The 25,107-nt window shown below is 35.4% G+C and overlaps 1 protein-coding gene and 1 long non-coding RNA gene across 25 annotated transcripts in view; one reads left to right on the top strand and one right to left on the bottom strand.

Annotated features, from left to right (window-relative positions):
• CEP128 (centrosomal protein 128) overlaps nucleotides 1-25,107 on the top strand; it is a 394,114-nt gene that overhangs the window by 331,833 nt on the left and 37,174 nt on the right. For 10 of the 19 annotated variants that reach the window (XM_072839553.1, XM_072839549.1, XM_072839548.1 and 7 more), the window contains 2 exons: nucleotides 1,553-1,642; nucleotides 10,203-10,226. The exons of 1 other annotated variant lie outside the window; for it this stretch is intronic. In XM_072839553.1, the coding sequence (XP_072695654.1) occupies nucleotides 1,553-1,642; nucleotides 10,203-10,226 (114 nt within the window). Of the gene's footprint in view, nucleotides 1-1,552; nucleotides 1,644-10,202; nucleotides 10,227-12,780; nucleotides 12,948-25,107 lie in introns of those variants that run through there. 8 more of the 19 variants (XM_072839559.1, XM_072839556.1, XM_072839555.1 and 5 more) reach the window with 5 other exon arrangements.
• LOC140640326 (uncharacterized) overlaps nucleotides 2,048-25,107 on the bottom strand; it is a 59,233-nt gene continuing 36,173 nt past the window's right edge. For 2 of the 6 annotated variants that reach the window (XR_012036997.1, XR_012036996.1), the window contains 7 exons: nucleotides 24,496-24,535; nucleotides 16,453-16,526; nucleotides 13,550-13,685; nucleotides 12,806-13,423; nucleotides 11,870-12,030; nucleotides 7,909-8,014; nucleotides 6,280-6,908 (listed from right to left, as the gene is read on the bottom strand). This is a non-coding gene — a long non-coding RNA (uncharacterized lncRNA). Of the gene's footprint in view, nucleotides 2,522-6,279; nucleotides 6,909-7,908; nucleotides 8,015-11,869; nucleotides 12,031-12,805; nucleotides 13,424-13,549; nucleotides 13,686-16,452; nucleotides 16,527-24,495; nucleotides 24,536-25,107 lie in introns of those variants that run through there. The other 4 variants (XR_012036998.1, XR_012037000.1, XR_012036999.1 and 1 more) reach the window with 3 other exon arrangements.

Raw genomic sequence — 25,107 nt, 5'->3', positions numbered from 1 at the left:
ATGTCACCTCTTCATGGATATCTGACTAACCTGTCTAAAGTAAATCTCTGCCCTGACCCCCCCATCATGGTTTTGGAATATCTTTTTATGTCTTTGTCTTCTATGGAAAGGAAACTCCATGAAGGCAGAGAGACCTTATCTTTCTTGTTGATAACTATGTACCAATGTTCAACAAACTGTCTGCCTCAATAAATGTGAATGAATGTGGATGGATTAAATAAGTGGGAGGGAGGGATAGAGAGAGAGAGGGAGGAAGGAAGGAAAAAAATGATAGATAAAAGGAATAAAGGACAAAGAGAAGATACCTTTATGGCCTGAGAAATGATTTATATTCTGGATATATGCATTTATACATATACAACTTTGCAATGTTATTTTTAAGTTTAAAAATTGGGTAAAAGTTTTCTGGTTCCTGTTGTCTTTTCTTGCCCCTTGTCTGTGTGTTTCACCTTATCTTCTCCTTCTGGAAACTGACAGAGGTTATTTTGCTATAGGATGACCTCCCTCTGTGAGGCAGGAAGTAATTCTTATAGGATACTGACACCTTAGAACAAAGGGTTGCCAAACTTCTTGTAAAGGGCCAGATTCTAAATATTTTCAATTTTACAGGCTATCTGCTGTCTCCCAACCACTCACCTCTGCCATTCAGAATGAAAGCAGCTATAGACAATATGTAAAGAAATGAATGGGCTGTGTTCCAATAAAAATTATTTAGGGAAACTAAAATTTGAATTCCACGTAATTTTCACATGTTATAAAATATTATTCTTACTTTGATTTTTCTTTAGCCAAATAAAAGTGTAAAAACCATTTTTAGTTCGTGGGCCTATAAAAACAAGTGACAGGTTACAGTGGTCTACTTTGCTGATCCCTACCTTAGAATGAACTAGTTTAATGGCTTTCTATCCCAAGATTGTTTGCCTTTTGAAAGATGAACTGGAATAGGGAGAGGCAAAGAATAAATTTCTATTGGTAGAATTTTTAATAATTTTGCAAATGGAAGGAAAGCATAATTTTGAGTAAGCAGACCTTCCTGAACTCCTAAAATTATATTACATCAGCACTGCATTATCCACAGGTAAGGTTGTGAGGGCTAAAATTAGATTTCATGACCAGTTAAAACTGTCTAGGTATGTCCATTAGTGAGCTCCCACCTTATTTATTATATGTATAGACTTTGTTTGAAATTTAGGATTAGTTACTTCTAGGGATGTGTGAAAGAAAGCATGACAGTTTGAGGATACTTGAGCTCTAAAATCCTAATGAATTGTAGCTCTATAATCCTTTAAGAATATAGAAGAATAAAATCCTTTATATTTCAAGTAATGATTTCTCTAAAATTTGTGTGTTTAAGTTGGGTAAGGGATTATTTGGGGAAAACATTTTAAGAATACAGTGTGATATCATTTTCTAAATACAGAAATTAAAAATTAAGTAGAAATTATTATAGTCTAATTGGTGTTATTTTTATCGCTATGACTATAGTGCTTTTGAATATTTTAAGACAATAGAGCTTTCCAACTTTTTCTTTACTCACATCTCTTTTAAACAGCCAAAGCAACTGTTTAAAATTCCACCATGGGAAGATGCTAGTCAGACTGCAATGAAAAATCAGAATGAAGCTCAAATTGAAGAAAAAGCAGTTAAGTATTTCATAGGTAGGAATATTTAGGGTATTTAGAACTGAAAGTCAAAATATATCTACCTTATTCTAGGACATGCAGGGTAAGTCAGCCTTCAGGTATGCATCTCCTAAGTGTAACTAGAAACTAGGTTGTTGGGGTTTTTCCTCAGTTTTCTTGGATACTAAGAATAGTGCACCATTGATGGCCAGAGTACAGATAAATTGAGGTTAGTTTTAAGTCCTTTAACTATCTTTCCCTTCCCACCTGTGCTTGTATGTCAGGAAATGGGGATTAATAATAATTTAATCTCAGTCAAACTGAGTAGGAGGCAAGAAAAACCTAACTCATGTCAGCCAACCACATTATTTTAAAACCATCTGCTTATGTATGATTATCCTTTTCAATAGTCTGCTTATGTCTGATTATCCTTATCAATAGTCTTTATTTTTTTTAATAGTCTTTAATATAGAACAGTGAGAGGTAACTATATAGGAGCTCACAGAGGAATATGGGAATAAGGGTAAGAGAGCCTCTAAGACTTGTTCCTTGTGCTTTAATTCCTGAAAACACCCGAGTAAATGACTACATGTAATTTAAGATGTGAATTATTGGAACTGCTCAAAGGTTAGCAGTTGAATTCCCAAAGTGGACTGTTTGCTTGTACCATTTAACCACTCAGCTTGTGACATGCACGATGGTCACCAACCAAGTGCTGTGATTGAAATATTCAGGAAGAAGGTGATTGGAATAGTGGGTTCCATGGTTATGTGGGTTTCTCTGTGAATAATCTTCTCCTAGAGGTCTGGAAAATGTGTGCCTTGAGGGATTCAAAGGAGATGCCATCCTTAGGGAGTCTCATTAGGCCAGCTATGTTTGGTGACAGTTCGATACATACCCTGAGGAAAAAAAAAAAGGATACCCTGTTGTTTTCCACAATTTGTTCATGACACAAACCTACTCATAAATTATGCCATAATCACTGCTGCACTAAGATTTGCATATGAGTTCAGAGCATATTCAGCTGATATATGACTAACCTCACCCCTGGAGACATGTACTTTATTTTTGAAAATGTAAATCTTTGGGGGAAAAATATGGTGTTTTGGTTTCTGGGTTGTTGCCTTTTTCCCCCTACTATTCAACTCTGTGCCTACATCTCTTTTGGGGGACAGTCAATCTTTGAAATTACACTGGTTGTAATTTGCATTGCCCCTAACCACCATCATAGCCTTCGTGTTATTTGCAAATAATTTTTGGTTGTTCGCTGGTTTAGATGTCATTCACGGAACTCTTGTTACCTGTTACCAACAGGTTCACTGTGGAATTGCACAGTTCTGGGAGGAGGAAAATTCTGTATATTTTGCCCTTCGTTTTGTTTGTAGTCTTACCATCTAGACACCTGTGCACCACATAACATTGTGCATGAAAGAAGAGTCTTAATGCGATTCTTCATTTTAAAGGAAAAAAAAAAAAAAAGGAAAGAAGCCTCATGGCTTTTCTCTGTGAACTGAAACATAAAGGATAAATCTGAGATTTTTTTGGTTTTAGTTTTATACAGTTGACTGGAAGAGTTTACAGGGATTTAAAGCAAAACCCTACTTTGCCTCTCAGGATCCATTTTCCAGTGGGAAATCTGTTGAAACAAAAACAACAGAGCCCCATTTCTCTGTCTTTCTCTTCGTTTTCCCTGCACCACTAAATGCCCCAACAGACACATGCACACATCCCCCTTCGGTGCAAGTGCAATCTCAGATTCTCTGAACAGGGTCAAACCATAACACAAACAATGTCAAAGTAGAAGGGTTGATGATTGCCTCATAGCAAGACTGCAAAGCAAAAATGCAACCTGAGAGTGTTGCTGAGGAACTCTACAGAGGCGTGGCTGTCTTAAGTCTCTATCATGACAGTGGTAGTGGATGAAAGAACAGATCATGAACAGAAATCTCACAGAGGAAGACATAGACATGGCCAACATGCATATGAGAAAATGCTCTGCATCACTTGCCATCAGGGAAATACAAATCAAAACTACAATGAGATACCACCTCACACCAGTGAGAATGGGGAAAATTAACAAGGCAGGAAACAACAAATGTTGGAGAGGATGCGGAGAAAAGGGAACCCTCTTACACTGTTGGTGGGAATGTGAACTGGTGCAGCCACTCTGGAAAACTGTGTGGAGGTTCCTCAAACAGTTAAAAATATACCTGCCCTACGACCCAGCAATTGCACTGTTGGGGATTTACCCCAAAGATACAAATGCAATGAAACGCCGGGACACCTGCACCCCGATGTTTCTAGCAGCAATGGCCACTATAGCCAAACTGTGGAAGGAGCCTCGGTGTCCAACGAAAGATGAATGGATAAAGAAGATGTGGTTTATGTATACAATGGAATATTACTCAGCTATTAGAAATGACAAATACCCACCATTTGCTTCAACGTGGATGGAACTGGAGGGTATTATGCTGAGTGAAGTAAGTCAGTCAGAGAAGGACAAACATTATATGTTCTCATTCATTTGGGGAATATAAATAATAGTGAAAGGGAAAATAAGGGAAGGGAGAAGAAATGTGTGGGAAATATCAGAAAGGGAGACAGAACGTAAAGACTGCTAACTCTGGGAAACGAACTAGGGGTGGTAGAAGGGGAGGAGGGCGGGGGGTGGGAGTGAATGGGTGACGGGCACTGGGTGTTATTCTGTATGTTAGTAAATTGAACACCAATAAAAAAAAAAAAAACAGATCAGAAGTATGGAGCACATATTTTGACTCTATTCATAAATCCTGCTTCTGATTCTATTAGGGATTTGCCATACCCTAAGTAAAAAGCAGGTGCAACAAGGAATGTTACTGGGTACTCCCTCTAGGCTAAGAAATGATACCTCCCTTTAAACTGGCTTTTCTTGATAAGTCAAAATGCTGGGGAGTGTGGGGATAGGGGAGGTTGGTCATTGACAACTTTCTAGACAAAATCTTGATGTGTTGCTGTAGTTTTCAGTATTTCTGTGTTGTTTCAAATCCTGTAGTGGATTATTTAAAAAGGACACTTAAGCAGCTAGTGAAATAAATTAATAAGGATAGACTACAGGTATCCACTGATGGGTAAAATGAACTCTGGATGGTTGGGAAAACACTACATGCTGCTCTCATGCCACTTGTTCTAAATTTTGTCTTAAGTGTAATTTTACCTTTTAATAGATAACACAATTTTACATATAGATTATTGATTAATTTGGTGTATTCAAAGTCAACTTATGCTATATTTTAAAACTTTTCTTGGTGTTGCAATGTTAAGGTTGTTTGCAGTTGTTTTAATTTATTTTAAATCACTATGTGAAACATTCATTTTTTTGTGATGACTAATAAAGGCCTTTTCTCTTTCTTTCACTTTAATATCTTGAATTTTAGAAAAGAATATATTTGGAATTATTTCCAGCTCTTTTAATTATTAAAAAAATGGTTGACAATATTGCCATGTGGAAATTCATAGAGAAAAAACTGCACATACTTGTATTTCATTTTATATCATTTATATAGGAAGTAGCAGATAAAGTGTGAGCATTGATTAAACAGAGTTAACATTTGACAGGCAAAATGCCACACAGTGGTATCTCTGGGTGAAGCCAAGTGGATTTTTCTTTCACCAGAAAGGTTTTTTGTTTTTGGAACAGTAATGGAGGGAGTCCCAATAATTTGAAAATCATTTGTCTATCATTGATCTTCAGTCCCAGTGAAGTTTCCAGAATTATTCTGTACTCTTAAAGATACTTAGACTTGGAAGAGTGACTCTTGTTATATCCTCATACCAGTACTGTATATTTTCATAGGTCAGTGGAAAATGCTGCATTATTGTGATGAAGTCATCAGGCCTGTTCAGCTGTACTTACCAGAGGCAAAACTGATTATTTAGACCTATAAGGCCTCTGATTCATCTCTTAGATGGGATGGATGAATCAATGTGTCTCATTGATTGGCTTGGCTAAATCAAACCATTAATGATCAGGGATTCAGATACCAGCAATCCATATAGCACTCGTTTCCTAACTTAGCCTGCAAATATTTGCCCATCTCCAATGATGCTAATATATTTGTCTCGGTTCGGTTATAAATTCCAATGTACAACCTTGTGACCAAGTAGAAGAGGGGTACATATACAGCTCAAGGCAGGTTACTAACCTCATCATAAAATTTAAAATACATCTTTTTATAGTACATATGTTGTAGACCTCTTCCAAAATATTCCTCTCCCTTCCTGATCTGCCAAGCGCAGAATGAATTACAGTGTGTTGTTTAGCAGCATTATTGATACTCAAAAATTGTGTGTAATATTCACATTGTAAAGAATAGCTAACACTCTACATTGGAACTCAGTGGCTGTACAGTGAGTATGTATATAATTTTTAGAGTAAACATTAAATAATTGTTTCCATTTTAGCTGTTTCTTAGACCATTCCCCTCCTTAGATGAAATGAAAGAACAGTCATAAAAAGTCAATAGCAACAAAATAGGTTTTTCCCCCCTAAGAACTTTTTTCTCCAAAACATTGAAGCTACATTTCCTTTGATTTTTGTTTAGCCTTCCACTCCCAATTATTTCTTTCTTATAGGTGTTGTTTATCCAGAAATACTTCATATAGGAGAAATCAATAGATTCAGCTTAACAAAATAATTTGTTTATTTAATATTCTAACATCTTATTTCAAGTGTTTTTGTTTGTGGTAAAAGGACTCGAAGGCCTCTGAGAGTCTGCAGTTGTCCTCAAAGTGTTTGCAGAATTATGTGTATATTGTGGATAATGTACATTTTCCTGGGGAGAAGATCAAGTCTCATCAGACTCTCAAAGTCCTTGACTACAAAAATAAGAATGACTGGTATTAAAACCACCTGAAATATCGTGACTTTAGTGAGAGCATCTTCACTATTTTTGGAGGCTCTCTGCCCTCTTGGTTCCTCCTACCTTCCCACCCCCCTTTTAATGTCCCAGTGCTGTTCAGGATCCAAGTATGGATGTATTTTGCACACCTTCTTTTTCATCTGAAAGTTTATGCTTCAGTTCCCACTCCAACCACATAAGCATTGACTTCAATTTGGCTTCTCACTCCACTTCTTTTCCTCTGCTACAGGTCACCACACAATAAGGGGAACCCAAACTGACCACAGAGCATGAGTTCCTACCACTGCAAATCAGGGCTCTTACTGTATGCTTGGTGATCTGGGGAGATTAGAGGAGTTGAGATAAACTTGAAAGTAATCAGGAGGGTTCTGGCAGAAGACAGTTTGGGCTAAAAAACAAAACAAAAACAAAAACAAGAGCAGAAGTAAAATTAAAAAGGAAAATAAAGAAAATTTGTAGATAATAATATTTGAAAATAGCCTCAGAGAATGTCTGATGCAGTCTTCTTATTTTCCATGGGAGTGTGTGTTCACAGTAGGAGGTGTGGGTGAGTGTTGAACTTTTGGATTGAGTTTGAAGATAAAATCTGTTGAAATGAAAATTGGAGATTAAACAACAACAACAAAACACTGCACTTCTGGTGAGAGTGGAAGAGGTAAAGAAGAATATAATTTACTGTGATGTACTTATATGTTCATTCTGAGGCATATACTGGCATTTGTTTCATGGGCTGTATGAGTGCCACGGTATTGGCTTAAGTTACCTTTATTTTAATAAGAAGAACAAGAAAGGAAGTGTGGAGATATTTTGTTTGAGAATAAATATTTGCAGTAGCCTAATTCTTTTATATAGAGAATTATAATAACCTTATCTGCCAAAAAGGAAGTCATCCATTTAAATTTTCAAAGCATTTCTTAACTTTTAAAAGCAAGTTAGCAAGTTAAGTTCCTAAAGACTAGGAGTAGTTTCTTTGTATCGATAGCCTATGTATTAATACCAAAGAACTGTACAAGTTAGATGAAGCTCCCTAATTTGCAGTGATGGCTGGTATTCTATTAGCTGCTGTTGATTGGCAAATTGAATTATTGAAATTCAGGTTAATGAACTGAATTGCCTACTGCCCTAATGTTCTCATTTTGATAACATATTACATTTTTCATAGAAAGCTATCTCAGTACCAATTTGGAATGAAGTAGGTTATAGATGAAACGATGTAAGTAAATTGTATTGGAGTAAGTCATTTCTTCATCTTTATATTTTAACAAAATGGAGTTTTCTCTGATCATTTGTGTTCATAGTCTTAAAGACTAGGCACATGTCTTAGTCAGCATGGATTGCTACAACAAATTACCATGGACTGGGTAGTTTAAACAACGAACATTTCTCACAGTTGCGGAGGCTGAGGAAGGAGTCCAAGATCAAGATGCTGGCAGATTCAGTCCTTGGCGAGGGCCTTCTTCCTGGCTGTGGATGGCCATCTTTTTTCATCATATCCTTACGTGGCAGAGAGCAGAAGAGAAACAGACATTCTGTGTCACTTCTTATAAGGGCACTTATCCCATCATGAGGGCTCCTCATGAACTAATTATCTCCCAAAGGTCCGATCTCTAAAATGCCCTCACATTGGGGATTAGGGTTTCATTACATAAATTCTGTGAGGATACGAAGATGCAGTCTGCAATGGTGTGTATTTCTTTTAAAATCTTGTAACAAATATTCAAGTAAAATGAAGACCTTGATACATAAATTATATCAGTTTATCTTTGCCAAACACTGAGATCTGAATTAAGACAGACAAAATTTAATTCTGCTGTTTTGACATCATATGAAATCTCTGATTTCAAGCTAGTTTATGTGTGCTTTTAAAACTAGTATGTTTGCTTTGAGAATGTGCTAATCCTAAATAATATGAGCCCATAAATATATAGTAGGGGGGAAACTTAAGGCCCAAATAGTGGCTGTAAATATTTTAAGCCTTCCAAGATGGTTCACATAAATGTGATACTGCCCAAAGGCTATTTCTGTCTCTGTAAGGTATCTAATGAGGTTCTTCTGTTCAATCTGCAAAGGATGATAAAGCATTGCTGAATGGTTTTGTCCCAGATGGACTGTGAATTAGATGCCTGGTAACAATAGATCAAAGCCCCCTTGAGGCATTATCATATGCATTTATTATGAAGCATTCAAAAGTGACAGTACACAAGTCACCAACAAAACAGCAGTTATTTCATGAAAATTATGGGGGCACGGGTGAAGTTCTCTCAAGTATGCCAACAAAATGCAATTAAAAAACAGATTATATTGCTAGGAACAGTCTGCTTTGGGCTGATTTTGCATAATATATTCATTTAACTTGTACCCACATAGCAAAATGTTTAAAGGGTAGAAATGTTCAACTCAGTTTCCCAGTTTGAGGATAGGAGGTTGGATTGTGAAAGTCCTCAAAGGCAAGGCCTCTCTGTGTTAGGTAAGACTGGGAGTATGCAATTAAACAGATTATATTGCTAAGAACAGTCTGCTTTGGGCTGATTTTGCATAATATATTCATTTAACGTGTACCCAGATAGCAAAATGTTTAAAAGGTAGAAATGTTCAACTCAGTTTCCCAGTCTGAGGGTATGAGGTCAGATTGTGGAAGTCCTCAAAGGCAAGGCCTCTCTATGTTAGGTAAGACTGGGAGTATGGCAGTGATTGCCAAGTTCTTGCTGCTCCTAAGTGTCCTGAGTCCACTTCAGTCCCTGTAAGACTCCAAGAGAGCCGAGCTGAGTATAGCTCTCTCTAGCAGTTTCCCCGTTTGCCTCTTAGGACAAATGATTATCTTGATTAAACAAAAAGCAAATCCAGATTTCACACATCTCCTCCCATTTCTTAAAATGAAAGAAGAGAAGGAAAAGTGGCTTTGATCTTCTCAAAAAAGATGGCTTTCTATTTTCTTAAATCTTTAGACTCACCTCTGTCAAATTCAGCCTCTTTTAATTGGTAAAGACTTCCTGTATGTAGCTGTCAGCTCTGAAAGGAGTTGAGAATCCAGCGATCCGTTTTGAGAATGCAACCATTACTTAATCGTTCAGCTTTTTAGCCATATTGTCAGTTACCCTTTTTAAAACCCAGATTTCTGTGAAACCTTCAAAGATACTATAGATGAAGAAGGTCCATCTGGCTTCAAGATTGGCTTCATGTAACATCTTTCTTGTTTATTTTTCCTGCCTTGTTTCACTTAACAAATTACTTCTTAATTTTAATTGATTGAGTTATTCTTCATGTCTGAACTTTACTTTCCAAATCACGCTTTGTGGTGTGTATCTGAGAGCTGGTATGTGTGCTACAGTCTTTTTTTATGTCACTACTATCATCTAGTTGTTCATATATTCAAACGTATGTAATACTTATAAGTCCTTAAGTAGATAATTTTGCCAATGCAAAAGTGATTCACTGTACTTGAGTTTATGATATTTACCATTAAACCTTGCAGTCCTAATGCTAACTGAGATAAGTACAGTGATACAGTGATCCTTTCATGACTCTAATGTAGAAATCATCCTGAGTAGGAGTTTTCATTTTTTAAGATTTTCAAAAACATCATTATTAATAGAGGATAAGTAGACAATCTGAAAGTTGAGTAAACTTGAAGTGATTTTTAATAGCTTTGTTTTAATAATTCTGCATTATGCTTTATTTGCAGGACCGTGTAAATGCATTAGAAACGGTAAGTTGGGGCATTTTTTTTCTCCTTCTGTCAGAATTACTGCTGTGTCCTGAGGGGATTTCAGATCACTCCCCAAAAGAAGCAGTTCCAGAAAGCATTTCTAAAACTACATCTAGGATTCAAAGGGGAAAATAAACTAAACTATACCTGAAAGGTATGTGGATACAGATTTTTGAAGTGAAAAAAGAGAAAAAAACAAAAATGTACATATTTAAGTGTTCACTGCTCTTTCAAGACTGATGATCCTAAAATGTACTAATCTATGGAAAATGTAATCAGTTTAAATGTAATCAATATACTATATATTTGCATCTGTATTTCCCAATCACTAAAAGGACTGGTTGATCAAAAGCTGAGATTGGGATGCTGTTTATACTTTGAAGTGCAGATATTCAACCTCAGTATTTTTGTGTATTGTTTTCACCAATACCCAAATAACCAAAATAATGTTAAAAGCTGGTCAGCCTTTTCTCAATAACCTTATTTGTAGGAGTCTAGCATTAGAGAATAAATTTGTTAAGATGCATGAATGTGAAGACTATGCACTTGCAATATTTATTGTGAAATTATTTATTTTAAATGATTTTAGGAAAAAATGGGGGCAGCTTATTGTTTGACAATATAGTAATGAATGGTTAGATAAAGTGTGGACTTTCCACCCAACATGCCACTATGATTATAGAAAAGGCTTATAATAGAAAACAAATTGGAAAAAAAAATCATGTGTATTTCAGTGATAGGCATATGAATAAAGAGTAGAAGAGACTGGGGTACCTGGGTGGCTTAGTTGGTTAAGCATTTGCCTTCCACTTGGGTCATGATATCAGGGTCCTGGGATTGAGCCCCTCATCAGGCTGCCTGCTCAGTGGGGAATCTGTTTCTCCCTCTCCCTCTGTTCCTCACTCATGCTCCCTAGCATGCTCTCTCTCAAATAAATAAGTAAATAAATGAAAGAATAGAAGAGACTGAGCAAAACTCATGCAAGTGACTTGTTAGACCAAAGTTAGGACTGTGATTTCATTCCTTTCTCTATTTTCTCAAGTTTTATAAAATACTATATTACTTTTATAAATAAACCTTTTTGTAATAAAAACCACGTGAATTGGAAGAATTGTAAAATAAATTATGATACCACCTTACGATGAAAGATTATTCGGCCATAAAAAGTCATATTTTTCAAAAGTAAATATTGTCATGCTGTTATATGGGGGGAGAGGGCAGTAGAATCTACAGGTATATAAACAGTATGATACAAATATTGAATATTTTGTGTTAAAAAAGACTTTCAGAAAGCAAGCACACAAAATATTAAGAATGACTTGGGACTAGTGGTGATTTTTCTTTTTTCTTTGTATGTTTTTAATGAACAGGAAAAAAATAAGAAACCTTTAAACAATGTGGCTAATAAAGAATAAAATATTTATTTTGTGAATGTAAGAAATGGAAAGATGCTAATGGAGCACATTTTAGTCCTGTGTAAGCAAGTGATTTTGATTGACAGTGTCCAGACTCTAGTGGATAAATAATCTATTCCTTAGATTTAACTGGGCCATTTGGAAATTACACTGACCTTCTCAGTTTCAGTATGATGACATTGTAGGTGAATAAAATGTTTAGTGTTCTTCCACATATATTTTACTTACCCTTAGGAGGTGTCTTGCCAACAGAATTTGGCTTGTGAATTAAATGGTCTTTTTAAAAGTATGAACAAAAACAGAAATTTTGAGACTGAGGACTTGGGTTCAGCATACAAAATGCCACTTATACAACATTTAGCAAGTCATTTCTTTCTTGATTCCTTCATCTGTAAAAATGATAATAATAATTAAACTTACTTTGTCAGGTTGTTGTGAGAATTAAAAGGCAAAATATATGTGAAAATAATTAGGGCCAAACAAATGTTAGGTTATCATTATGTGATTGCTTATTATTTCTTATTTAATCATTTTAATTATACCAGTATGCCGTGCAAAACTGAAAATTATACAAACAACAACCAGAAGCCTATAAATTTTAGTAGCATTTGTTAGTCTTGTATTTATATAATCTCTTTACTAAAAGTACTATGGAGTATGATTTTAAGTGCCTTATTCTGAGGGTTCCTTTAGGAATTAAGGTAAAAATAAAAAATCATCATGAGTAAAATAAAATTGATTAAATGGACGAGGTTTTTTAAAGTAGCAGTTTTCTCAAGATGGTTTTAATTTGAAATAATTATCATAAGTAAAACCATAAAAATGAAAATGCTTAGTAATAATGTTAATGTTCAAATATTATGAAGTTCTTTGACTTCATATGGCACTATAAGCAGCAGATTTAATACACTTGGTAGACTATTCAACTGGTAGAGTGTTTTATAGTTCATAAAATCAAATATGCTGAACGTAATCTCAAGATCATTTATTTGTCTCTCACCACTCAACACTTAAACCATATAAAAGTGTTGGTGGTCTACATTTGGTTGGGTTGGTATTAACATAAAAAGTGTTGAATGCAGGATGTATGTTATGGTGTTAGAAATTTGTAAAAGTTTGAAATTTCATTGTTTCATTAGGAGATTTGAAAGGTTCAGTACTTACAATACATGAAAATAAGATGGTCTTTTCCTCAATATGAACACCTTGATTTTTTGGCTTGTCACCAGTGATCCAAATGCTTATGTCACGTTCATGTGTCCACTTTTCTCCTCTTCCTCAACTTTTCCCTCTCCTTCACTAGCAGGTAAGCTTCTTGGATTAGAAATTCCATTTTATTTGCAAAAACATCCCAGAGGCTATCAAAAACTCCTTATATACATTGGACAATGTATAAGCTTTTGTAGAAGGAGAGAATGAAGGCCAAACTGTGCATATATGACCCTCACATAAGACTTTTTGTGAATAGAGGTAGATACAGAAACCAGTTCAGTAGTTGAGGGAAAAATTCCCCAGAAGCACATCAATTTATTTTCTTTCCCTAGCCTTTCCTATTAGTATTATACTTTATTTGATGTTTCACAAAAGCTCTTATGATCCTCATTAAAGTTTAATGTGAAGTTTTAGGAAGGAACCAGCTTTCAGCCAAAATAAAGCAGGTTGATTCCCAAAAAAAAAAAACCTGGAAAAAAAAAATCTCGACTGATAGCCCCAGTTGATGAGCCGTGGATAAGACATAGCAGTGGATATTTATTTGATATTATATAAGGCACTGTGTTGACGCTGAAGGGAAGAAAAGAAAAATCTGTGATCAGTTCTCTCAAGGAACCTGTACTTTCATTGAGGAGAGAAGTTACTTACATGTAAATAAATTAATTATATAAGATAAAAATACAGTGTCTACACCACCTGAATAAAACACGATGCATTTTGTAGGAACGAGGACATGATGGAGGAGATTAGATTCATCGCTGAAATGTGAAGAATTAGTCGTTGCAGGCAGAAAGAGCTAGAGAAAGCATCCCATGTTGGGGCTGCAATCAAACTTTGAAGATAGTAAGGAATAAACAGTTGGTTAAAAGAATATTTTTCAAAAAAAAAGTAAAATTATGAAATCATGGCTCTTACACAAATACGAACTGAAATCATGACAAATGTGTTTAACTCATTAATTAATGAGAGAATGAGAAATATGTTACAAGTGACTTAAAGGAGCAAAGAGCCACACAGATGTAGGTACTATAGTGCTGAAGTGAATTTAAAATTGATGCAAAACTGGCTTCTTCCAAATGAAGAAAATCAATTGAACCTCCCAGACAACATTGTTTTGCATGTCTGTGAACAAAAATTATTTGCATTCTGTCAGTTACCTACTACTACAAGAGTTAAAGTGGTAGCATGCCATTTAGACAATAGGGAGCCACTAATGGTTTCTTATCAGGGCTTGTGGAGCAGTAAATGTGGTGTGTAGGAATGCAAATGTTGTAGTTCCGTGCAGGGCAGAGTGCAGTGGAGAAAGTCTGCGGGTAGGAATAGAGGAAAGTGCATGTTGGAGATATTGCAACTTTAGAAATGTGCTCCAAAAATTAGGGATTGGGCACTTGGTGCCAAAAAGGCAGGGTTAAATGGATGCCCTTGTTTAGAGAAGGGAACTAGTGAACTTGCTAAGTAGGAGGTCAAGGGTGAAGAGGAGATAGAGACAGTGCAGTAAGTCATTTGAGGAAGCTCAAAAGGAATATAAGACAATTCAGACTGGAGATACAGATGGAGTTTTTCATGTCGACTCTCCAATCTGTCTTTAATTTCATTTTCATTAATACTATGATAATCACACACCTTCATATTAGAGTTAGGTGTGACTTTAGTTAATAGAGAACTCCAAAAGTAATAGTGGATTAAGCAAGATAGAAATTTATTTCTCTCTTGTCTAACAATCCAAATATATGGTTTCTATGACAGACATGGTGTCAGAAACCCAGGCTACTTTTGTCTTTTTGCTCCTCTGTCTCTCCTCAAAATACTGCTTCCCATTGTGATCTAAGACACCTATACCACCTCCAGCCCTTATATTTGCATTGTAACAGAACAAAAGAAAGAAAGGGAGAGCACATAACTTCCCTTTAGTAGAAATTAGAATTTGCATATTTTATGTCTATCCATTTCCGGGCCAGAATTCAGTGATAAGAATTATGTAACTAGCTCTGGGATTCAAAAAAAGAGAATCAGATAAGCCATAGACTTTTGGAAATTTCTTTTTTTTTTTAAGATTTTATTTAAAAAAAAGATTTTATTTTTATTTATTCATGAGAAACACAGAGAAGAGAGACAGAGAGAGAGAGGCAGAGACACAGGCAGAGGGAGAAGCAGGCTCCATGTAGGGAGCCTGACATGGGACTTGATCCTGAGTCCTCAGGATCACGCCCTGGGCTGAAGGCAGTGCTAAACCGCTGAGCCACCCAAGCTGCCCAACTTTTGGAAATTTCAAAGTAAATTTTTAAACAACTCAAAGTCAGAAAATAAATTATAGTAGAAATTCTGAAATACATAGAACTGAATAATAGCAACACTGTGTTATAAAATATGAATGCTACAGCAAAAGTAGTATTTATGGGGAAACTTAATGATTTATATGCTTTTATAAGAAAAGAAAGATAAAAAATGAGCTTATCACCCAACATAAGAAATTAAAGCATGACACAAACACCTTAAAAAAAAAAGAGCAAAAGACAGGAAAAGATAGAGAAAGGATTATAATGAATAGAAAACAAACATGCAACATGCAGGGCTAATAAAGCAAAGCTGGTTTTTTAAAAAGAACAAAAACGACCAATATCCAGCATGACTGATGAAGAAAAAAAAAAGATACAAATGAATAATACGGGGCGCGCCTGGGTGGCTCAGTGGTTGAACATCTGCCTTTGGCTCAGGTCGTGATCCCGGTGATCCCAGAGTCCTGGGATCGAGTCCCACATCAGGCTCTGTGTGGGGAACCTGCTTCTCCCTCTGCCTACATCTCTGCTTCTGTGTGTGTCTCATGAATCAATAAATAAAATCTTTAAAAAGAAAATGAATACTACAAGAATGAAAAAGTGGATGTAACTATAGCTATTGAAAATTTAACCACATACAAGGGTATTGTGAATTAGTTTGCAATTATACATTTGCAAATTAAGAGAAATAACTAAATTCCTAGAAAAATACAATTTTCCAGAACTAAGAAGAAATAATATAGCATAAGTAAATTTTTAAAAATAATAAGTATCATCAACATTTTTTAATCAATTACAATTTTCTCCAGAAGGGCCACCAAGCCTAAATAAATTTTTAGATAAGTTCTACCAAATGTTATGGGAACAGATGATTTTAATTTTATAAAAACTCTTCCAGAAACTAGAAAAAGAGGGAATATGCCAAACTCATTATGAGTTGGCATAACCTTCGAGACAAAACCAGACATAGAAAGTATAAATAAGGGAAATTAAGGGACTTTTCATGCATTAACATGGATGCAAAAATATTATACACAAAATATTAGCAAAATAAATCTGGGATGTATTAAAAGGATAATTCATCATGAATAAACTGAGTTTATTCCAGGAATTCAGAGTTGGTTTAATATTAGAAAATCAATCAATGTAATTTACCATGTGACAGATTAAGGAGAAATAAATTTAATATGGTCATCTCAGTAGAATAAGAAGCATTTACTCTCATGATATCATTATCATCCTCAAAAACCTTTTAGCAAACTAAGAATAAAAGAGAATTTACTAATTTAAATCATATGAAAAAAACCCAATGGCAAACCTTACCTTAGCATTTTGAAAGTCCTCCTTTGAGACCGGAACAAGAAAAGGATGCCCCATTCCACAGCTTCTATTAGATACTATGCATGCCAGAGCAGTGAAACTATCATTATTTTCTAAATAGTGTTACTGTCTATATAAAAAGCTCTAAAAAGATCCAAAAGGATTTAGCTGATGTGACCACATTGAAATTAAGAACTTCTGTAAGTCAAAAGGCAACATAAAAAGAGGGAAAAGAAAAGCATACTTAGACTATATTTGTGGCAAAATATATAGCTGAGTAGCAATTTGTATCCAAATCAATTTATATCCATCCAAATTTTATTGCCAACAAAGCAATTAGAAAAAGAGAAACAACCCAGATTTCAAAAAAAAGCAGAGGTTAAAATATATGAGCAAGAATTTCAGTTGAAAAAGAAATATGTGAACATATTCAGGTTCATTAATAAACAGGGAAATGCTAATTAAAATGACAAAGAATTGTCATTTTCTTCAAACTTCATGTATATATTTTACATAGTCTTTTGTGCCTGTGACACGTTTTGCCAAAACAGAGGGAATGGAAATGTGTTAGCAGAACTTTTTTTTCCCCTAATTTTATGATGAAATAATTCATGCTGTCCCTGAGGGTAATGTTCAAAGATAGCTGGTGAGTTAGTCTTCAAACTGGAGCAGTACACTCCTAAGAGTATGCAAATATTTTCCAAGGGATCTTGAGATGCCAATAGCTTTAAGAGAATTCATCTTTAAGTCCTTAGCTTCTATAGGCATTTGGAGCAGAGTCCTAAAATGACTGCTTGAAGAAGCCAAGTTTTCCTATTCAATCTCTTTCCACTTTACAAAAGAATGGCCTACCTTTCACCTCTCCTGGGTTCCATGATGGGAGATTCCCCGAGGCATTTCAGGGTGCCAAAGGAGGGACACTTGAGGGACACTTCATGTCGTCTTTAATCAAGTCACTAAGGTAACACTCCTTGCTCCTCTTAGTCATACATATATTTTTGATAAGATAAAGAGTTTTATTCGATATATGAGGTATTAGAAGAGGGTGTTCTGAAATCAACATAAATTGTTGATTGATGTTGAGGGAGAGTAATGACAATTATATGACCTTACCTCTTTTACCACCCTACTATGATCAGAGAATGTATAGCCCTAGAAAACAAAACTGATTGTTGGAAAGAAATACTTGAAAGTGTCTTATTTCATCCAGGTGACAAACTTTGGCCTGGCTCCATGTCTTATTTATTTATCTGTCTTAGAATTATAATTCAAAAGGGAGTCAACAGAGGGCACATTTACACATTTTATAGAATTGAGAAATGAAGTCAGACTTTTTTTTCTGCCAAAAAGCAAGCCTGATCTGGCTGATTGGTTTGACAATAAGGACTAGCTTTGCCAATCTGCAACCCTTAAGGTTTTGATGAAAATATATTTAATGTTAATATAAAATGAAAGTATTAAAAATTTAGGCTGTTAGAATGGTATTAACAGTAGCAAGATTTTTACTTTTCTCAATACTTTTTGCATATGTAGAATTCAATGAAATTCCTCTAAGCAAAAGAACACTTGTAATCATTTGACAAGTCATGGTAGTAAATAAAGCCTCTTTCATATACCTTCCAAAACAGAAAGTGGATGACTTTAATAACCACATTACAGTCCTTTGGCGAGTCAAGTGGTTTCTAATTCTTTGCTTTCAACAAAATTGAAAGAGGACCTAATCGAGCTGATCATTAAAATTAATTTTTGATGACAGATCACTATGTAATCTTTGCCATAAAACTAGGAAGGCATTCAAGAAATTGAGTGACATTGTTATAACCAAACTACTTTCATTCTCATGTACTTTTTTATGTGAACAAGATTTCTCAGTGATTAAATCTATAGAAACAAACAAAAAAAAAACCCACCCAGAAATAGAAATGAAATATAACCCTGTCTTATTTTTAAAAGTTAGCACTTACCCTTGGGTACATGAGCTAATTGAGTACAGGAGAAGAGAAAGCAGTATCCATCCCATTAAGGGAAATACTTTTAGAAGCTTTGAGGTCTTTATATAGTTTACATTTAATAATTTTTCTCAAAAATATTAATAGACCTAATATTGTAATGATAATTCAAGCTATAAAAATATGTAACAGAGCATTATGGTCACGGGGCGTTTTAGAAATTAATTTTTCTCTCTGTATATATACATTTTTGTTACAGAGAAGATGAAGTATGATAGGATAGCCAATAAAAATGACTTTCAAGCATAAATATTTTTTATATTAGGTTAAAAGTCTGCTGGGAAAAATAGATGGGAAATAAATTCAAAGGGCAAAAGAACAATATAAAATTTCTGTCTTTTAAGGAGGATCTTATTTAGTTATTTTGTCAGTGGATAAATGGTGGTAACAAATTATTGAGGTACTTAAAGTTTCCTGGGTAAGTTTATACGAGTAATATAAGAGTTTTATTTGAAAATGTCAGTATTTACAATATTCCAGAAATTTCATCCTTTGCAGCTACCTAAATTTATGATAAAAAACGTTTAGAAAACTTAAAAATGTATGTGTGGGGGTGGAAGGTAAGGGATATACATAGCTTTAAAAATATTTTAGGGAGTATCTACTCAAAATTTTGAAAATCATTGACTTAGAGCAAATGTATAATAATATAGCTGTAATTTGTCATTATTTAATGCGCTTCTCAAAGCCAAGTGACCTAAAACAATCCAATCTCCCTTGTTTTCAGTGTGTACTAAAAGAGATGGTATAACTGATAGGATAAATCTAACCTGTAGCAATATGGAGAAATATATACATAAATTTACCTATATTGAGAAAAAAATTGCACAACACTGGAAAACTCTTGGAAATATGGTTTGGTTTTTTTTTTTTTTTTTTTTAACTGTTGGGGCCTTTAGCACACCTCCAAAGGATTCATTCAGCTAATACTACAAATTTGAACTATGCACACCAGTAGATCTTCAAGACCTTGGTGTCCAAGAGTACAAGAGAATGCCAGTGTGTCTCTGTGGAAATCACCAAGTCACGCTATATATCCTTCCTTTACATGTCTGCCATTACAGTAGACAATTGCTGTTGGAGTTTTTATTTTTAATTATTTCCTTCCCACTTGAGCCAGCACTAATGTGCTTCATCCTCCTACATGTGTGATCCACTCTTCAAGCACATACGTTGTTGAAGAAGGACCACCATTCTTTGTGAGAACACCAAATTCTCCTTTATGGCACTTAGGAGTATATGGTGCCAATAGAGTTAATGTACTTCCCGAAGTGTCCTGGTTAAGCTCAGGAAATAACTGACTCAAGTATGTAAATCTGGCCAAATAACTGTTAATTATTTGCAGTGCTTCTTCTAAGTATTTGTAAGAATCTTAAAGCTAAGTAAAACTTGCCTTTATCTCTTTGTAAAGCCAGAACTTGCTGTTTCAAAACCAAAGATCAGGCTAGGTTCATTTTTGGTTTTGCCAAGGCTATGAGCCTCTCATTGAAGTTGCCTGAAAGGTTCAGTCAAATTGGCTTTACACCAAATAAAACGCAGTGTGCTCTGTACAGTTTTGACCCAGAATCAGGTGAATCTCAGCAGTTTTGGCTGAGCTACATTGTAAAATTTTGGATTTGTTCGAACTTGACACTTCCTGGGAACCCATTCAAACTGAAACCGGAAAAAGTTTTTGCACAAACCCTGTCCTAGCCCGTTCTGCCAAGTTTCCCACTGCTCTAATGTTAGTCTACCTTCTGTATATTCGCATTGAGGGCAAACGGAAATATCCTCATGAATCTCTCATGAGGGATCTTGGTTGAAACAATCTAGACATTCTCCTTTCACCACCTTGTCCTGAAACACAGAGCCTGTTTTCTACATTCGTCAGTATTGAAATATGTATGTTTTCCAATAATGGGGCATCTTCAAAGGGTTAAATTTCTAAAACATGACTGTATTTAAGGTCAAGCAAAGAAAATGCTATTCAGACAAATAAGCTGTGTGTTCAGAGTTGCAACCTTGTGGCAAAAGGTGATGACCAATTTAAAAATGTAAGACTTCCTTCAGCCTGCAAAAATGGTTTCTTACAGCCCTGTCAGGTTTCTCATAAATACGGTGACATAGGGAAAGTGTCATTGAGAAATTATATAATGAATACAGCTTCACCAGCAGATGGATTTGATATTATCGAATTGCTCAGTGTTTGGAGGCCAGACTGATGGCTTCATATTTGATGCTGATAGGTAGTCATACCGCCCATCTCACTGCCTTGCTAGACAGGGTGTTTCATAGCCCTGCTCTAACTACTATCAATAACATAGTGCATTCTCTCCATAAGAAACTCTTGCTTTATACTGTGAAGATAATACGAGAGTATATTACAAAACTCAATAGAAGTATCTTTCTGAAAAAATATAATACATAGAAGGAATACTTCCTGTTTTCTAGAAGAGAACATATGGGGGTGAAATCTCAGAACAATAGTGTATTAAGTCTTTTTTTAAGATCCTAACTTAACCATAAAACAAAATATTGGTATTATACCCTTAATATATGCTTGGTGGGAATAGTGTGTTACATTTTTGAAGTAGCCTTTAAATAGAAAGCTAGCTGATTTGGGGTATTTTCATTTTGTGTATCTAGTTTTAACCAGTTTTAAGTTTCAGCTGAAAATTATTACATGCCTGGTTTAAATGATGGTGATATGGTAAAAATAGCATCTGATTCAGAGAAAAGCTAGGTTCTGGTCATATATCTACCATGGCCAGACACATGATTCTGAACAAGTTGTTTCATCTCTCTAAATTTCAGTTTCCTAAAAATAAATAAATAAATAAATTTCAGTTTTCTTATTTTTTTAATGATTGGGCTGGGCTAGGTGATATGCGAAAGGTCCCCTCCTTAGTAGGCTCTAGTCTAGTCTAGGAGGAATTAAAAATCTGGTCTTCAAAATTTCTAACTTACCAATAGTTGCTATCAAATAATGTACCTGATTTACTCACACAATATTATATAACAGATACTTGTTTAATCTCTACCATGTTTATACCTCTCAGTGTGCAGCAGGTTAGGTCCCAACTGTCCTGAATCCCACATTTTAGGTAACATTACAACTGGAAGGAGTCTTAAAGATCCTTTTCAAAACCTTTTCCCTACAGACAAGCAGTCAGGAGACCAAAGAAGTTTATGAATTGCCAAGTGTGATAAAACCAGGGCTAGAATTCAAGTGTCCCGATTAGTGACACCGTGTTCTTTCCATTCCACATACTCTTGTGATTGGTGAGAGTAATGAAGACATGAGTAAAGAACACTTTATAAGTGTCTGGTGAATGTGCACAATGAAGAGGAAGGAAATCAACAGCCAGATCCTGTATTTACCTTGAGTAGGGCAAGAAGGGTGGACTTATAAAAAGGACATTGACATTAATGGGCCATATGTAGGATTGTCAAAATATGCCCTCAATATATTGGTAAGGTTTTATAAAGCAACTTTGAAATAATTTTCTTCTTTTTGAATTTTGAAGAAAAGAGTTGCCGTGCTCCTAGGTTGCATTACTAGTTCTGTCTTGAGCTTGCTCAGTGATATTAAATGCCTCAGTTGGTCTGTTTTACTTTCTGCATCTGCATACCAACCTAATTCTACTTACACAAGTGTTTATAAAGTTTGTTTAGGGCTTTTAATAAACTTTGATCTCAGATGAAAGGCTGGAGAGAGCATAAATTGTCACTATTAGCACTATTAATATAAATATCCAAAGTGGTCTTACATTAATTATTTAACATTAGTGAACGATTTCAACCTATCATTGCCCCCAATTACATTATATTTGAACATCAAACAGTAAAAGGCCAAACCATCAAAATAGCCCTTCCCTCATTATTCTCTTCAGGCTCTGTTCCTAATTATTTTGCATAGCTGTATTACATAAATGGTTTTCTGGAGCTTTTTAAATGTTTTCACTGTCATCTCACTATTTACCTATCCACAGCAAAGGCCATTGAAACACATCCTTGACTTGTTTCATTGTCATCAGATGTTAACCAGACTGTCTAAAACACATTAAGTATAGATTCACTGACAAAACATCTTGAGTCTCTGAACTACTCCCTTTACATTTTTTCAGAAAACTTCCTATTTTCATCATTTGTATTTCTCTATCATTTCTAACTCAAAACTTGTTTTGCTCTATGATACCTCAAGGCTCCTCATTAGACATGGGTTTAGTCTTGGAGAAGAGTGTATTTGTTCACAGTTGAGTGAGAGGGAAAGGCAAAAGGCAGGTGACCTCTGAATTTCTGAGAGAATGATTAGAATTTGATGGACTGGGAGTTAGAAGATTTGGTTGTGAGCCCTGGCTCTTTTACGGTGGCAACTCATTTAACTTCTCTGAGCCTAATTTTTCTGTTATCGATAAAATGAGCTCAATACTTTTCCTGCTTATCTCACAGTTTTGTGGAGAAGAACAAATGAGATAATGGAAGGGAAAGTCCTTTTCTAATTTTTAAAAATATTCCTCCTTTATGTGTATGTTACCTTCAGCAGTCACAGAAGCAGTGTATAGACTAGAAAGTTCAGGCTCATTAATCAGGACATTTGAATTTTGGTGTGAGTTTCACCACAAAAGTTATGTGTCTAGACACTCTATGTTATGTGAAGTTTACCTACAAAATTTAATTCACTTGTTTCAGATGGTAGCTCTGAGACATACAGATTTACAGATCTTACTTAATAATCCTAGTAATTTTAGTTCAACCCCCAGATTTGGTTGACCTGTGGTGTAGGACTCAGTTTTTTTTAAAGCTCCCCCAGATAAGTCTAATGTGCAGTTGTGATTGAGAAATCACAGATTTTGGCCATTGTCCACATGCGTTATGGTCCATCTCTTAGAGCCTGGTGCTACTTTGTCTTCATGCCTATTGGATTTAGTCCTATTCATTTCCACTGACTTAAATTCATGCCTTTTTGACCGAAAGTATTATGTATTCTGTCTCCAGTATTTCTTCTTTCTAGTTTACTAAACCAGTTATAAGATTCTTTCTCAGACACTGTTTTCCTTAATTTTTCAAGAATCTTTCTAAAATTTAAATTTGCTGGACTTAACTTCAAGGGCAAATTTACCCAGTCACGAATTTGCCAAATGGCTAATTCTCTGATTTTAACAAATTTTAACAAACTGGCCAGTTTATTAAAACAACACTTTTGGAAACTATATGAACAGTTACAAAACAAGTTGTTTTGTACATCAATATGTTGGGAAAATTGGCTATTTAATCAAGTTACTTTTGGCAAAGTGACTAAGGTTATGTCGATTACCTGTCTTCCTCATTTCTTGTTTCTCCGTGTACTACTTTTGAGTTAATCCCCTTTGTAGCATCATGCTCTTTACCATTCAGTCACCTCCCCATTCAAAGTGTGGGCCGAGTGGGAAGCAAGTCTTCTCACAGGCAGTGCTGTACATGTGTCGTGAACTGTCATCATCAGACTCCCCCCGCCCCAGCCCCCCAGGAAGGCTCCAGGGGAAGAGAAATTTGGCACTAAACAGATAAAGAGGATTCTGAGATGATAAAAGATGGAGAGCTTTAAAAGGGTGATTTAATCTTTACTGTACCAATTGGACCCAGTCTTGGTTTTTCCATTCCTTTTGGTAAGTATTGATTTTTGTTGTTGTTTTTACTTTTATTCTTTTTCAAATATCTTCTGAAGAATAAAGAGAATTTTTCCTCATATTTCAAAGAGAAAAAATTGATTCTGTCTTGCAAATACCACATGGGTCTATTGTACCATGTTATAAATCTAAGATACATAATGGATCTTGGTGAGCTTATTTTCTCAAAACATTTTCCTGTTTCACCATCCTAGGAATTATTTTATTGTTATTCATCAATTGTTCCCAACTATGCTAGAAAAAACTAAAATAGTATGAAAGGGGAAGAATAATGAAATCATACAGAAGGATTTGCAATAAGTGGACTAAATCATTACTATTACATAATATTTCAGTTTTCTTACTGTGTTTTCCAAAGTCTATCAAGAAATGAAGAGATTTTACCTTACCTGCACTTTACCAGGTTATCCTGACACACTTTGATGGATGCTGGAAGAAGACACAAGACAAAAGACTATTACTCACAGCACAGCAGGCCATGAGCATCTTCCCTTTGCTTCTCAAGTCTCATAGGGGCAGTGGACATGGGTGTAGATGATTGTTGCACACAAAGTGAATTTGTGTTATAGTGAGGAACCCTGAGGTTGTGCAACCCCAGTCTTATAAAGAGAGCTACAAGAACTCTTACCTTTGTACCAGGGGGAGATACTATCTCTATTTGCTATACAAACATCCTTGAAAAGCTATTCTGAGATAAAAGCTATCACAAGCCATGTTAGCAGTGCCGTGGAGAAGTACCTCCCAAGTTGTTGTATTAGAAGAAGCTTTGTAGTGTTTTCCTTTTTTTTTTTTTTTTAAGATTTATTTATTTATTCATTCATAGAGACACAGAGAGAGAGAGAGAGAGAGAGAGAGAGAGAGAGGCAGAGACACAGGCAGAGGGAGAAGCAGGCTCCACGCAGGGAGCCCAACACAGGACTCCATCCCAGGTCTCCAGGATCAGGCCCTGGGCTGAAGGCAGCGCTAAACCGCTGAGCCACCCAGGCTGCCCTGTAGTGTTT

The sequence above is a fragment of the Canis lupus genome, chromosome 9 (genome assembly GCF_048164855.1).
Source record: "Canis lupus baileyi chromosome 9, mCanLup2.hap1, whole genome shotgun sequence".
NCBI lineage: Eukaryota > Metazoa > Chordata > Mammalia > Carnivora > Canidae > Canis > Canis lupus.
This window is presented reverse-complemented; position numbering and strand designations above follow the sequence as displayed.